This window comes from Notothenia rossii (assembly GCF_949606895.1).
Source record: "Notothenia rossii genome assembly, chromosome: 1".
Classification (NCBI taxonomy): Eukaryota; Metazoa; Chordata; class Actinopteri; order Perciformes; family Nototheniidae; genus Notothenia; species Notothenia rossii.
Window position 1 is genome coordinate 49,728,911 of NC_136912.1, and position 16,214 is coordinate 49,745,124.

At 43.3% G+C, this 16,214-nt stretch overlaps 1 protein-coding gene across 1 annotated transcript in view; it reads right to left on the reverse strand.

The window, feature by feature from the left end:
- The window catches only part of LOC307037398 (glycine receptor subunit alpha-3-like), a 238,963-nt gene that overhangs the window by 161,103 nt on the left and 61,646 nt on the right, over nt 1–16,214 (reverse strand). The window contains exons 2-3 of the mRNA XM_079678243.1: nt 15,852–15,982; nt 8,014–8,081 (exon numbers count right to left, since the gene is read on the reverse strand). Of these exons, the coding sequence (XP_079534369.1) occupies nt 8,014–8,081; nt 15,852–15,982 (199 nt within the window). The remainder of the gene's footprint in view (nt 1–8,013; nt 8,082–15,851; nt 15,983–16,214) is intronic.

Genomic DNA, 16,214 nt, shown 5'->3' on the forward strand with positions numbered 1-16,214 from the left:
ACGGGCCAAAGCTGGAGTGCAAGGGCGTGACTACCATGGGCTGGTGGAGGCACTACAGGAGCCTGGGGCCATCTCCGCCGCTAGAACTATAGCTGTGGTAAGACAAGGCCAACTCCCCATTCACATTCGTAATTTGCATGATTTCCCTGTATCCATAGGCCGTTACCAGAAGCTAGGCAAGCTGTTCAAGGTGAATGAGTCCGACATCCATGGAGCACGTGACATCAGTCTGACGCCTGGTACAGATGGTGTGGTGGACGTCGGGTTGGTAGACGTCTGTGATGGGCTGGAGGATTAACAGGAATTTGAAGTGCTGAAACTGGCTGTTCGGCCCGACCTGTCTCCAGAGCAGCGGTTTTCAAAGTGTGAGGCGCGCCTCCCCTGGGGGGTGCCAGAGAGCTTCAGGGGAGGCGCAGCGTGAGACACAAAAGAACGAGAAAAAGACGAGTAAAGTGACTCTTGCCCACTTGTGGCGGTCTGTGGAGACAGAGTTCCCCCACCTCGCCAAAAAGGCTGTAAAAGTGCTCATTCCCTTCACCTCCACCTACCTGTGTGAGTGCAGGTTTTCCGCATTGACTTTGATCAAAATCAAGTACCTGTAAAGGCTGCAGCCAGAGGATGATCTGCGTTTATTCCTCTGTGCATCAAAGAAGCAGACTCATTGTTCCCACTAAAGTAGGGGTGAGTGTAATAAGGAGGCAAAGTTGACGTTCAGTGTGTTGCCGGGAGCATATAAGGATTTATCCACCATGTTGAAAATGTTAAAAAAAATATGTCTTGAGAACAAGGCGTGCGGAAATATACGGGTCGTGCTGCAGCTAGATGTGCCTGTCCTCTGTAAGAAGGTGTCGGCGACTGACATGCAAGGAAGAACGGCTGTCCACAGGCCGTTCCAACTTTAACAACTGTATTAACTTCCAGGGTAGTGAATTGAACATGCAATTGTACTTGGGTGTGTGGTATATTTTCATGCACGGACACGCATGTTCCACAACACACCAACTGAACAACACTCAATTTTCCGATCGCTACCAGTGTCCTTGCGATCTTGTTATAATAACAAGTGCACGTTGCTGATGCAATATGGTTGAGACCATTCAGGCTTATTCTAGAGGGGTGCAAGGAATAGTCCAAGTAGTGGGGGAGTTTTATACAATATGTTTAAAACATAAAAATAAAAAGGTTTAAAAAAGTTATTCTTTAATGTTTTAAGGAGGTGACGCTACTCAGCCAATCAAATCGGTGCAGTCAGCACGGTAGATTCAAACACACACACACACAGAGACGAGACAAGAGGAGAGAAACAGTAATTTCAAATGGCGGAAGGTAGACAGAGAAAACAGAGCATTTAATTACATTTTCTCTTACTGGACCTCTTTGAAATGCAATTGAATACCCCTGCATTACAGCAACAATAATAATAATAATAATAATAATAATAATGATAACAGCAATAATAATTGGGAGGGGGGGTGCGGCTGTTCTTATGTTCTCTGAGGGGAGGCTCACCTAACCACACTTTGAAAACCCCTGCTCCAGAGGAACAAGGTCAGTTAGCAGCTTTGTTGCAGAAGTGGGAGAAAGTTTTCTCCACCCATGATGAGGACTTTGGGAGGACCGGTGTCACGATTCTCATGTTATGTCACGTTTATAGTTTTGTAGGTTTGGGTGTTTTTGCTGTTTTCCATGTCATGTTTTCCTTTGGGTTATTGTCTGGTCCTTTTCCCTGTGTTTTCCTCTTGTCATTAGTTTCCCTGGTGTGTCTAATTGTCTGATTATGTTCACCTGGGCCCCTGTGTTTTCTCCTCCCTCCTCACCTGTGTCTTGTTGTGTGATTGAGTCTTGTGTGTATTTAAGTTCTGGGTGGTCTGTCTGTCTTGGTCGGTTCGTCTTGTTCCCTGACTAGTTCTGCGGTGAGTGTTCTGTTTTTGTCATTGTACATATATCTCATAGCCTTGAAATAAAGGAAGTTTCAGTTTATATCTGCATTTGGGTCCTGCTTGTTTCACAAACCGTGACAACCGGTGCGGTCAAGCACTGCATCCCCACAGGTGACGCAGCCCCCACAAGAGAACGCTTCCGACCACTACCACCCATGTTGTACCAAGACATGAGAACTCTGTTAGCAGGTATGTTGCAGAATGGCATAATCACAGAAAGTTCCAGCCCCAGGGCAGCCCCTATTGTAATGGTGAAAAAAAATGATGGCAGCTGGCGGTTCTGTGTTGATTACAGAAAGCTGAACTCTGTGACTCACAAAGAGGCTTTTCCACTTCCTAGAATCGAGGAGACCCTCAACTCCATGACCCAGGCTAAGTGGTTCTCCACCTTGGATCTCGCCAGCTGCTACTGGCAAGTAGAGATGGATCCAAAGGACCATGAAAAAACTGCCTTCACAACCCCTGTGGGTCTATTTGAGTTTCAGCGAATGCCCTTTGGGCTCTGGAATGCCCCGGCGATGTTCCAGTGCCTAATGCAGCAGTGCCTCAGTGGCAAAATAGACTCCTTACTGGTCTATTTAGATTACATCATTATCTATTCCCCTGACTTTGCTACGCACCTCTCACACCTGGAGAGGTTGTTTGAATGCCTATCGGGAAATGGCCTGAAATTTCGGCCAGACAAGTGCAAACTCTTTCAGCAACAAGTCAAATTCATAGGGCATGTAGTTAACCAAGAGGGAATTATGCCAGACCCTGAAAAAGTATCTGCTGTTGTTGATTGGCCTGTCCCCACCACAGCCAAATAACTAAAGGCCTTTTTAGAGCTTGCCGGGTATTATAGGCGTTTTGTCCCCGGGTTTGCTAAGGTCGCACGCCCACTAAACTCGCTCCTGGTTGGTATACCAAATGACAAGCGCCTTGGATCCCGTCACATAAGTTGGTCAGCAGAGGCTCAAACTACCTTTGACAACTTCAAAAGAACACTAACCGAAGCCCCAGTTCTAGCCTATGCTGATTTCTCCCAGCCGTTTGTTGTCTATACAGACGTCAGTCACCAAGGGTTGGGAGCTGTGTCGGTTCAAGTCCAGGAAGGTAAGGAGAGGCTGATTGCTTATGCTAGTCGGAGCTTGCACCCAACAGAGCGTAACAATGCTAATCACAGCTCCTTCAAATTGGAACTCCTTGCATACTTTCCTTGTATACACAGAAAATAACCATGTTGCTCATTTACAGTCTGCAAGGTTGGGTACAGTGGAGCAGCGTTGGGTAGCGCAGCTCGCATCCTTCAACTTCGAGGTCAAGTACCGTGCTGGGAGGGAGAACATAAATGCAAATGCCCTCTCTCGGTTCCCGACAGCTTGCCCCCCACCAGAACAGTCGTCAACCAGCACTGCAGGTGAGATTAAATCGGCACCCCCCGGGACAGACTGACAACTGGGTGGCTGAACAACAAGGTGGCACAGAAATGCAGGATGTAAAGAGTTATGTGGAGCAAGGATTCCGCCCTGCTGGACCTGTACACAGCGCCCTTACGACTGGCACTGCTACATTGTTAAAACAATACAAGAGACTCTCTGTTCGTGAAGGGGTCCTGTGTCGAAGATTTCTTGACTAACACCCATGAGCAAATATTCCAGATTGTGTTCCCAGGTCATAAGCGTCAAGAGGTATGGAGACATCACCATGAGGCCACTGCACATGCTGGAGCAGAGAGGACGTTGGGCTCTCTGAGACAGCGCTTCTTTTGGGTCGACATGGAGAAAGAGGTGCAGGGTTCCCAGTCTGGGTGTGTTTTTTGCAGCCTACAGAAGGAGAGGTTAGAACCAAGGGCCCCTTTAAACCCTGTTGTTGTCACTTACCCCTTAGAGGTAGTAGCCCTTGATTTCCTTTCCCTCAGAAGGCCTAGTGACTCCTATCAAAATATTCTGGGTATGACATACATGTTCACATGCTACACTTGGGCTGTGCCCACTCGGGATCAGACAGCTACAACTACAGTACGTGCTATTTGGTCCCACATTATTCAGACTTTCGGTTGCCCTTCTCGTTTCCATTCTGACCAAGGTCCACATTTTGAATCTGTCCTGCTAAAAGCAGGACTAGCCCATACCATCCTGCAGGGAATGGACAGGTAGAGCGAATGAATCAGACCCTTCTTAACATGCTCCGTACTATGGAGGCTGAAAAACAGAGTGGCCAGAGTACTTACCAGAGCTGTTGCAAGCCTACAACAACACATAGCACACAGGGTTTTCCCCTTCTTACCTGATGTTCGGCCGGCACCTCAGACTCCCTGTAGATGTTGGGTTGGGTGTCATACAGGAGAAACCAGAGGGTGGGTTAGAAGGCTGGGTCCATGACCATCATCATACACTAATGTATACTTACGACTTAGCACGCAATAGGATGACTAAAGCTGCAGAACAGTCAAAACGTCGCTATGACAAAAAAGTGAATGTTACCCCCCTACTAACAGGTGAGCGAGTGTGGGTCCGAAACAGGAATAGACAGGGTCAGGGTAAGCTACATGGTGGACGGGACCCAGAACCTTACATTATACTAGCCACAGTGGGAGACACAGGACTAGTGTATAGGGTAAGGCAAGAGAGGGGAGGAAGAGAGAATGTTTTGCACAGGAACTCTCTCAAACTGTGTATAGGTTCTCTGCCACAACCTAGGCCCACAGCCCCACTGCTAGAACAAGAGAGACATATGGGGGTGCCTATTCTTTATTGTTTTCCTGCCCCCGAAATGCCTGCTGATGTAGAGGAGGAACCTGTACGTTGGTCGTCAAGGCCTAATATGGGAGTGCCACCAGGACGCTACAGATCATAAGAACTGTTGCAGAGACTGCCAACTTTTAGTCATGGGGGGATGTGACAGGGTCAGTTTTAATGGGATCTGATGTGTTTTTATATTAAGTATTGCTGTGTTTTAAGTGTGTGTAATGTAATTTCCCACTGCCCCTGAACTGAGCACCATGGAACGGCGGCAGCAGCAATCAGTGCGATGCGCAACCGGTGTGCGTGTAAGAGGAGCGCAGGACTTAAGCAGCAGAGCGCAGCACGAGCAACAGAGAAGGCAGGAGGCAACGAGCAGACGGGAAAAAACAGGAAGCAACGAGCCCACGGAGATCAGCAGCAAAAAGCAAGGCCAGGAAGCAGGAGACGCTAACACAGGGCCGTGGGAAGTAGGGGTGCTGAGGGTGCCGCAGCACCCCCTGGTGGAGGACAGGGGATATGCACTTCCACAAGATTAAATACAAATATAATACAACAAATGTCAGCCTTGATGTAACAACATTCATAATTAAGTAAAGATAACACCCTTTTTACCCCGGTTAGAGTGAGAGATAGAGAGAGAGAGATAGAGAGAGGGGGTGCACCGGTACCGGTGGGGATTGTTGTTAGCTTTTGCTGCGCTAACGGACATAAGAAGCTGTTTCTACAATAATGTGGAGGGAGAGCTCTCCGCTGTCAGACTGAGAGGCTCAGTGAGGTAAAGGACTCTGAGTGTTTAGATAGTTCACTTTAGTCTAAGTTGTCTCAGTGGGTCTCAAACGGTTTGGTCACAATTTAGGTAAACAAATATTTCCAAGGCACACCTTTATAATTATTAGGATAAATAAAAACAGGTTTGAAATCATTCCAATAGGACAGTAAACCAAAAATATTGTTTAAATCTGGAGAGATAAAAAAATATGCATAAATAAATGTAAAAATTAGATATAAATGAAATAAGTTTTAACATTGATTTTGTATTGGCTATGGTAGGTTATTGGAAATGTCCACATACTTATTTGATTAATAAAATGCAAACCGATCTTTTTCATGTGGGTGTTTAGAGTTGTAACCCCTAGATCAGTCTCTAGTAATTGGGTGCTCAAAGTGCACCAGATTGAAGCATTTTACTTTAAAATGATAAAAGAACTCTTCCCGGGGGGGACACCCGGGACCCCCCTAGAGGATGTGACGACTACCCCCCAATTAAAACATGTTCATACAATACTAAATACATTTGAAGCCTTTTTATATAAGCTGTCCACCATGTCAATACGTTTCTCTGTTTGTAGTGTATTGGTCTTTTGTAGAGGTTTTTCCATTGCTAGCTAAAATATTGCCTAGGGCAGCAAATTAGTCAGAACCGGCCCTGGTGTCAACCCCACAGCACCCCCCATTGGAAACATGTTCCCACGGCTATGCGTGTGTTCATACTTGCCAACCTTGAGCATGGCCGTGGGAAGTAGGGGTGCTGAGGGTGCTGCAGCACCCCCTGTGGAGGACAGGGGATCTGCACTTCCAAAAGATATAATACAAAAAAAAGGAATTTTCAGCCTTGATGTAACAACATTCCTAATTAAGTAAAGATAACACCCTTTTCACCCCGGTTACATTTTTCATTTGCCCTGTACGATGGGCGCTGTAGTGATGAAAGTGGGGGAGGTTGGCTTAGCAGGCACCCGCAGCTCACAGCCAAAGTGAGAGAGATAGAGAGAGGGGATACCGCGGTACCGGCGGGGATTGTTGTTAGCTTCTGCTGCGCTAACGGATATAAGAAGCTGTTTCTACAATAATGTGGAGGGAGAACTCTGTCCTGTCAGACTGAGAGGCTCAGTGAGGTAAAGGACTCTGAGTGTTTAGATAGTTCACTTTAGTCTAAGTTATCTCAGTGAGTCTCAAACGTTTTGATCACAATTTATGTAAACAAATATTTCCAAGGCACACCTTTATAATTGTTAGGATAAATAAAAACAGGTTTGAAATCATTCCAATGTATACTATAGGACAGTAAACCAAAAATATAGTTTAAAACTGGAGAGATTTAAAAATATGCATAAATAAATAAATGTTAACTGATAAAATAAGATATGAATGAACAACACAAATAAAATAAGTTACATTTATTTGTTATTGGCTATGGTAGGTTATTGGAAATGTTCACATACTTATTTGATTAATAAAATGCAAACCGATCTTTTTCATGTGGGTGCTTTAGAGTAGTATACCCTAGCATTTTACTTTAAAATGTTAAAAGGGGGGGACAACCCGGACCCCCCTAGAGGATGTGAAGTCCACCCCCCCAATTAAAACATGTTATAATACTAAATACATTTGAAGCCTTGTTATATAAGCTGTCCACCATGTCAATATGTTTCACTTTTTGTAGTGTATTGGTCTTTTGTAGAGGTTTTTCATTGCCAGCTAAAATCTTGCCTATAGCACATTGGTCAGAATCAGCCCTGGTGTCATCCCCACAGCAACCCCCATTTGAAACATGTTCCCACGGCTATGCGCTAACATCCAGGAAGGACGAGGCGGACTGTCTGAACACTGCGATCATCAGATGCAGGTCTATTAGAGGTCACCAGAAAGAGTCTGAAGAAGATCGGTGATGCAGCCTTTGTAAACTACGCCCCAAAACTGTGAAACACATTACCCAACACTTCCCACAATATTAGGGAAGCTAATACGTTAGACCAACACACTCTCACTCCATAATCGTCCAGGAGCGACGCTTGGTCAGGGTCCCGTGGTGTGCAGTTGTGACGCTCCTAGAATCCTTCAGCTTCATAAAGGGACCTAAATAGCTTTCAATTGATTGCAATGTATTCCCATCTGTGGCGGGATTTGACGCTCATGGAAGCACGGCATTCGTTTGTGTCGGCTGCCCTTAAAGGCAATGTGAGCGTCCATTCCAAATGGATAACGGAGAATTGTACACCCGGAAGTAAGTATTTCCCTTACTGTCGATTGATTTTACAGTGATATCTGCACTACTCATCGACTAAAAGACACAAGATTATCCTTGTTAATTACACAACATTGATTGGTTTAAATTGTGTGCAATGCTATTTTTCCCCTTCGATTCGGATAAACAAATATATTTTCGGAGTAAAGGATGGCAGAAGACACTACACTACCCAGAATCCCCAGCTATTGTTTAGATTAAATTAGGGACGCATTTGAATGAGTACAACATTTTTAAAATACTTCTTACAAAATCTCTTTAGTCTGCTATAATATATTTATGATTACTCATCATAGTTTTTTGCAGTATCTCTGTTACCTACCATGGTGGTTTCAGCAATGGAGCCAAAGCTGTTTATGAAAATGTTACAGGACACGTTGACTGGAGGACCTGCAGAGAGAGAGGGGAGATGTTTTGAGTTATTTTTTCAAAAACACTATATGTACATATTAGCAAACAATTTCCCTATAACACCAATATGTTTGAAAGCCTCAACATGAATATGTTGATCAAGTCTCAATCCCGGCCGGAGTCCGGCCCTGATATTACAGAGCCAGCTCACCTTGCCTCGCTCTGTCTACTGCTGTCAATCAGTGTGGCATGTCTCAGCAGCCATACCCTCAGCTCCACCTTTTTGCTCTTGTTACGATTAGGCGGGAGCAGGCGGGAGTAAGGTGCTGATGTCACTGCCAAAGTTATGCCGGTCGGCTCCGCCAATTTTGGCATTCACAGCTGCACTGCAGAAATGGGAAAGAGCCTCATCCCAGCCTTTCATAAAAAGGGCTTCTAGTTGTTTTAAAAAAATATTACGATCACCATGTTTTACCACCTTTCTATGACATAGCAGCATCGCCCCATTGTTTCTACTCATCTCATCTCATGTGCTCATATTTGTGCTACTATACATTTGTTTACGTTTTTCCTGAAATTGAAATTAATTCACTAGCACATTCACACATTCCTCTTTTGAGCGTCTAGTGATTATGGCCTGCATGTCTTTCTGTTCTAACTCAGCTGTCAGCTTCTTAGCAGTTTAGACAAACATCAAATTCATAATGTAGAGACTAGTTGGACAAAATAATGCTTAACAACAGTTCCATTACTGTGTGAACTGTTTTAGGGGTCGACTCTATGGTGTATTGTTCTCCCGCTTGCTGCTGGGAGCAGGTGAAAGTAGGGTGACAGTTCTGTTCACATCGCTGACATTTAAATGACAGGTAAATCTTGCAGGTATGCAACAAACATGACGTTGTTCAATGGTTGTCACACAGCGACAAGCTGGACACTGGATTTGCCGACACAGTACAAACCGAAAGTCGTACAAACCGGAAGTAAGCACAGTGTTTCCCCTAGGATGGAGTCATAGCAGCGGTGCTAAGGCACGTGGGCCCAGCATAATGTGAGCGCGGAGCACGTGGAATGTTTTCGTGTGTGCGCGTGCGAAGTGCGCCCCGCCAATTTGTTTCTATGTGTCTGCCAGCACAAGAAAGGCTCTTTAGGCCTATAGTACCAGGGCCGGTTCTAGACAATTTGCTGCCCTAGGCGAGATTTTAGACGAAATTGTATATATAAAGAATACATGAAAAATCTCTACAAAAGACAAATACACTACAAAAACAGAAACGTATTGACATAGGTCATATACGTCAAAATGGCTTCAAATGTATTCAGTACTGTATGAACATGTTTTAATTGGGGGGTGGACGTCGCATCCTCTAGGGCAGGGGTTCCCAAAGTGGGCGTCGCGAGATGATTACAAAATAAAAATGGAAAATAAAGAAATAAAAAAATAAAATAAAAATTGATTAATTTTTTTTATAATTTTTTTTTTTAAATTATTATTAATAATAACGTTTGCATAGACATTTTCAGGGGCGGACTAGCCATCTGTATAATTTCCTCGCAACGAGGCTCTGTTTCTCAAACTTTACAAACAAATTAATTCACTAGCATCCCTAGGGGTCCACGTACCCCCATTTGAGAATCACTGCTCTAGGGGGGTATGCCCCCACCGGGAAGATTTTTTTGAACATTTTAAAGTAAAATGCTTCAATCTGGTGCACTTCGAGCACACAATTACTAGAGACCTGATCTAGGGGGTACAACTCTAAAACACCCATATGAAAAAGATCGGTTTACATTTTAATAATTAAATAAGTATTTGAACATAACCAATAATCTACCATAGCCAATAACAAATAAATGTAACTTATTTTATTTTTGTTGTTCATTTATATCTTATTTGACCAGTTAACATTTATTAATTTATGCATATTTTTGTATCTCACCAACTTTAACACTAGAACCGCCAGAGGTCGCTGTATACCTAAAACCGCCAACGGGTAAAGTTTACCCGCCATTGATTTCCAAGGTACAATGTACCATACAGAACAGTGAGTTTTGATCGCACAGGGATGAAATGTATACCAATATAATCTGTGGACTTTCAGCTTTTCATATTATATAGTTTGTACAGATAGCATGAAGTATAAAATATCGCAACAGTGCTGATCTAAATGCTTGGTGTTAGACTTGTGTTTTGTTTAGGTATATATCTCTATCTCTCTCCCTATCTATCTATAACTATCTATTTGTCTATCTCTCTATCTATATATCTATCTATCTATATATATATATATATATATATCCATCTATCTATCTATCTATCTCTCTCTCTCTCTCTATCTATAGGAACAGCAGTAGGCAAAAGGCGTTGCTATAGCAACACGTCATGTTTATGTTTACGCGCAAAATCAACAGCGCAAGGATCGCTGCATAATCCATGGTAGAAATATTACCCACTCTCGCTAAGAAACGCTTGATGTTAGGCTTGCGTTTCGTAAAGGTAAAAATGCTTCATATCGTCTGATAGCCTTCTACTCATAAAAAAACAACAACATGACAATAATATAAATGATTATAATAATGTATTTGTTATATAATTGAACAGCAGATAACACAGAACATATACAAATAACAAAAAACATCAGAGAAGAAGAACAATAAGAACGAACACATCGATCACAACGCTTCACAAACACTCTTGTTGCAAACACTGAGCACCTTGGCTGTGCATTTGCCACACACAGCATCCCCACACTTGACACAATTGCAGAACATTTTATTCTGCATGCAGTGCGCCTTCACCATGCAGGTCATTCTCCTGCGCTCTTCTGGACCAGCACCGCTGAAGGGCAGGTCCGCAAGTGGTGGCGCTTTTGATGCCATCCACTCAGCGCGCAGCTCGTGTGCCAGCTGGAGCATGAAGTCCCTTCTCGGTATGTTCTCCTGGCTCATGCAGCTCCTTTACTGCACCCAGGCATTGATGGCAGCGAGATCCAGCACATTATAAAAGACAGCAACGGGTCATCTACGCGTGCCACCTGAGTGAAACATAGGATTTAGTAAAAACGATTGACCAATGCAGTGTTTTCTATACGCCTAAAATAATAATAATAATAATAATGATAATAATAATAATAATAATAAAAACAATAATAGCCTACCTTTCAGCGAATATTGGCGAGCCATTTGATCGAGCACGTCAACCCCCACTTTTGAGTGGTTGTAGTATTCCACAGTCTCTGGCTTTTTCTTTCTTTCTGTGGAGATGGCCACATGCTGGTGTTGCGTGCTGAGTATTGTCACGTTTCTCCTCGGCTTGCACTGGTAGACTGAGAGCACCATTTTGTCACTCTTCAGCACCTTAGTGCTGAACAGCTTAGATCTCCCTTGCACAGAGGGTGGGAGCTCCCGCTTGTTGCGCTTGATGGTTCCCACTAGGCTGGTATTTTTGGCGAGAAGCTCTTTGGCGAGAGGGAGGGAGGTAAAGAAATTGTCTGTGGCTGTATTTCTTCCCTTACCAACAAAGGGCTCCACCAGCCTCAGCACCACGTTCTCTCCCAGCCGTTGTGTTGCTGGCCTGCTGGTATCTTTTCCCAGGTAAGGGAAGCCATTCAGCATGTATTTACTGTCAACGTCAGCTGCCAGCCAAAACTTGATGCCAAATTTGTCCGGCTTGTTGGGCATGTACTGTGTTAATGGACATCTTGATTTGGTCGGGAATAGCTGTTCATCCACAGTGATGTCGGACCCTGGTCTGTAGGACGCGATTGAATTTTCGACAAAACGATCCCACACCTTCCTCACGTGCGTAAACTTGTCGGTGGTCAACCGGCACCGGCGGGTCTCCTTTTTATCAAAGCGCAGGTAGCGCATGATTTCCCGAAACCTGTTCCTCGACAGTGTTGCGTTGGAGAACGCGTTGCCCCACTGCTCGGACCAGAAACTCTCCATCTCAATGTTCTTCCCACAATATGCACCTCTCACATAGAGAAGCGCAATAAAGGCCTTCAGCTCCATAATAGAGACATCCCAGGTGGCTCTGTCTCTCCGCGCTTCAGCAATTGTGCAATCACGGATTTCCTCCAAATTACATTATCACACAGACACATAAATGCTGTGAGTTTGTCAGTAATGTTGTGACGTGCGTTTGGTGTGGGGCCAGCAGACTCCGTGAGGATGTTCTGTATCTGCCTTCTCCCAGCGCCTCCGCAAGGCTCCATGACCGTCCACACTGTGCCATCTTTCCCGATCTCTTGGGCTGGTGACGGCTCAGTGGCACACACTAAATAGGAGAGAGGAAAACACTACTTTAGACTAAAGTATATTTCATAAATGTTTATTTGATAATATTACATCCTCGAAAGGCAATGAAAAGATCATTTGTAAAAAGAAAAGGCATTATCTATATGCCTTGATATCTTATAGCCTACGATTTGTAGAAAAGTAGGAAATAAAAAACAAGAATCATCATACCTTCTGCATGGGCTGGTACAGTTGGCCCATCTGCAAGCGGGGGATCAGGATGGGACGGCCTCACGTTCCGCGGAGCCTCAGGATCGCTGTCAGATGACCCATCAGAGGCAGAACAAACCCAGGACACATCACTCAGTCCTGATACTTCCCCACCATCAGACTCTGCTTCGCTCAGACGGTTTAGCAACGCTAGTGCCTCCTGTACGTTCATGAGTCTCTTTCTTTTGTCCATTTTGGAAATATAACCGGCTCTCTCTATCTATCTATCTCTCTATCTATCTATCTATCTATCTATCTATCTATCTATCTATCTATCTATCTATCTATCTATTAATCTATATATATATCTATCTCTCAATCAATATATCTATCTATCTCTCTCTCAATCTCTCTCTCTATCTACAGCAGTAGACAAAAGGCGTTGCTATAGCAACAAGTCATGTTTATGTTTACGCGCAAAATCAATAGCGCGAGGAGCGCTGCATTTCTATGAGGTAAATATTACCCGCTGGCGGAAATAGGTAGAAATAGCCATTTTTTTGGCGATTCTTTCAATCTGACTTCATATTGACAATTTTAACAACACAGGGTGTTACATAACACACTTTCAGGAAAAGTCACGGACTGGGAGACGTTAATATTTTATTGAAAAAAAGTTACATACAATAAAAAAACAGCTGCGGGTAAAATTTACCCGTTGGCGGTTCTAGTGTTAAACAATATTTTTGGTTTACATTATATATATATTTTGGTCTATAGTATACATCGGAATGATTTCAAACCTGTTTTTATTTATCCAATTATAAAGGAGTGCCTTGGAAATATGTGTTTACATCATACACATATTTGTTTGAGACCCACTGAGATGACTTAGACTAAAATTAACTATCTAAACACTCAGAGAGTCCTTTACCTCACTGAGCCTCTCAGTCTGACAGGAGAGCTCTCCTCCACCATGGTTGTAGAAACATCTACTTCTTATATCCATTAGCGCAGCTAGCACCAGATTCTAATAACAACAGCGCCGGTACCGGTGCACCCTTTCTCTCTCTCTCTCCCTCGCTCGCTCTCTTGCTCCCACGCTCGCACTTTGGCTGTGAGCTGCGGGCGCCTGATAAGCCAACATCCCCCACTTTCATCACGCCCATGTCAAATATCGGCCCTGCCAGTACATACAGTGGCAATGTCTCAAGATTTAGCAAAAATACACCTTTACTGAACACAAATACTAAAATCCACAATACTACAAATCCACATAACAAACAATCAAAAACGAAAAAGGGTCGCCATTTATTATTATTTTAATAAAAAAAAATTAAAAAACAAACATTGGTTTCGCCGCCGCTATTTAGTGATGCAAACACAGGTATGGTGAAAAAAGAGAGAACTATTCGAAGCAGGAAAAAAATAGCGTAATATACCATCTTACAAAGGCCTGTGCTATAATGCTTCAATTAACTGGCTATTCTTTATAATATACTCAGATCAATAGGAGACAGATGTTAAGTTATAAATCAATGATTTTTATTATTATTTATAGCAGGGGTGGGGAACCTTTTTCCTTTCAATTTTTACAACAGCCTCCGAGGGCCGTACAAATGACTGAACTCAACCTCAGCTTAAAAAAACTAAAATCACAGCCCATTCATTTGGCTTTTCTTTCATGCTGTGCAAAGAAAAAGCAACCTCTTAATCCAGATATCTTACCATGACTGGGTGCACCGTGCACATGCGGCATGACCATCAAAACAGAAAGATATGGACACAAGATGTGTGCAAATGTATTTAGTATCCATGTGAACATGATTTAAGTGGGGGGAACCTAACCTCCTCTAGGGGGGTCCGGGGGCATGATCCCCCGGGAAGATTTCTTTTTTAAATATTGAAGTTAAAAGCATCAATCTGGTGCACTTTGAGAGCAACATGAGGAGATCTATGGGTACATCTTTCAACACCCATTTGAAACAGAACTGTAAGCAGATTTTTCTTTTGGGATCATTTACAAATCACTCCCCTTTTAAACTCTATTCTTGTTATTTTTAACAACTTTTTTGTTACTGTCATATAGTATTTTATACCTGTTTTAAATTTGTTCTCATTAATAACTATAATGATCATATCAAGGTGTGCCTTAACCTCACTTAGCTGAGGTTATTTGAGACTCTCAGGAGAGAGCTCTCTTCCACCTGGTTGTAGAAAAGCTCTTTAAATTCGTTAGCATAGCTAGCTAACCAGATGCTAATAACAACAGATCGCCACTGTGCTTAAAACTAAAGACACAGCCACGCAAACACTGCGGCATGTGTACGGCTCCTTATGGGTGCTGCAGTATTTGAAGAGCTGGAGCGGCGTTCCGGTGCACTCGGTAAGCACTCGAGTCTAGTCTCCTTTCAGACGAGACATAACCACGTGAAGACACGTTACGCTCGTGTTGTGTTCATGGAACCTGTCCTTGGCCAGGAAAAACAGGCACTCGCTTGTTTAATTATTTTGCGATCTAGATTTCTTCTTCTTTTTTGAAGTGAGAAGTTGTCCGTCTTTCGGACGGACTAACGGACGGACTGACAGACCCCCCCCCCCCTAAAAAAGAAAAGAAAAGTCTTCGGTTCTCCACGAATTACACAAGTCACCCAAAGCAGCGCTAAAAAAGCGAGAGGCGCCGAAAAAGCGACTAATTTGCATCACTGTATATAGGGGAAACACTGCAGCGAAATAAAGTTATGCACAGAGCTTGCATACTTCTATTCTCTATAAACGCATATCTGCATGAGAATGCAGAAATAAACGTATCCTCGTCAGCATGGGTGCCGGAAGCAGGGGGGCCAAGGGTCGTCAGACTTCTGGGTCTTTTACAGCATTGCCATTATATCCTGGTGTCTTTTATTTTGAAATATGTTGTTTAACTTCCGGTCCACCGGACTGCTTTTCTTCATTTTTCATAACAAAAATTGAATGAAGTTTTTATCAAAAACCAAAACCGGACCGGTTTTTTAATTAGGTCTTCTTGTTATCCGTTTTTTGATTCAGACAACAACAACAACAACAACAACGGGAAAACGGCTTTGGTTTCCCGTTTTTGATTTAGAACAAAAAAAGGCTGGTATTTTCGTTTTTTGGTTCTAACGAAAAATCTAACTAACAAAACATACACGGACCTTTTTTTAATTAGGTTTTCTCGTTATCCGTCTTTTGATTCAGACAATAAAAACGGAAAAAAGGCTTTGGTTTTCGTTTTTTGGCTTTTGGTTTAAACGAAAAATCAAACTGACACGGACCCTCTACTTTGCCCTCTGTGTTCTTGTTGGAAAATACAGATGGACACAAAGATAGCGAAGTATGTACCTTTAAAATTTGGTCTTATCCTGGCATCATATCCAGATGTTCTGCCCATCAGTTTGTCCAGGAAGTCAGAGGGAGACATTGAGACCGGCCGTGTCGTCGCAGCGCTGTCCACTTCCTTACAGTGACCAACACTGTAAGAACACAAAACACACATGTAACAATAATCATCTGTGACATTTTCTCACCAGGGTGTGTTGGGTATTCTGCTTTGCTGCTTGTCAACTGAAGTGAAGCACCATTCATCACTGTTGTGACCAGCTTCTATGTTGACGTTATGAACAGCCTGAGGATTAAAACTGCATGAAACCACTTTAGAGTCTAAGATTTCCAACCACAGAGTTGAATGATTTTGGAAAGTAGGCT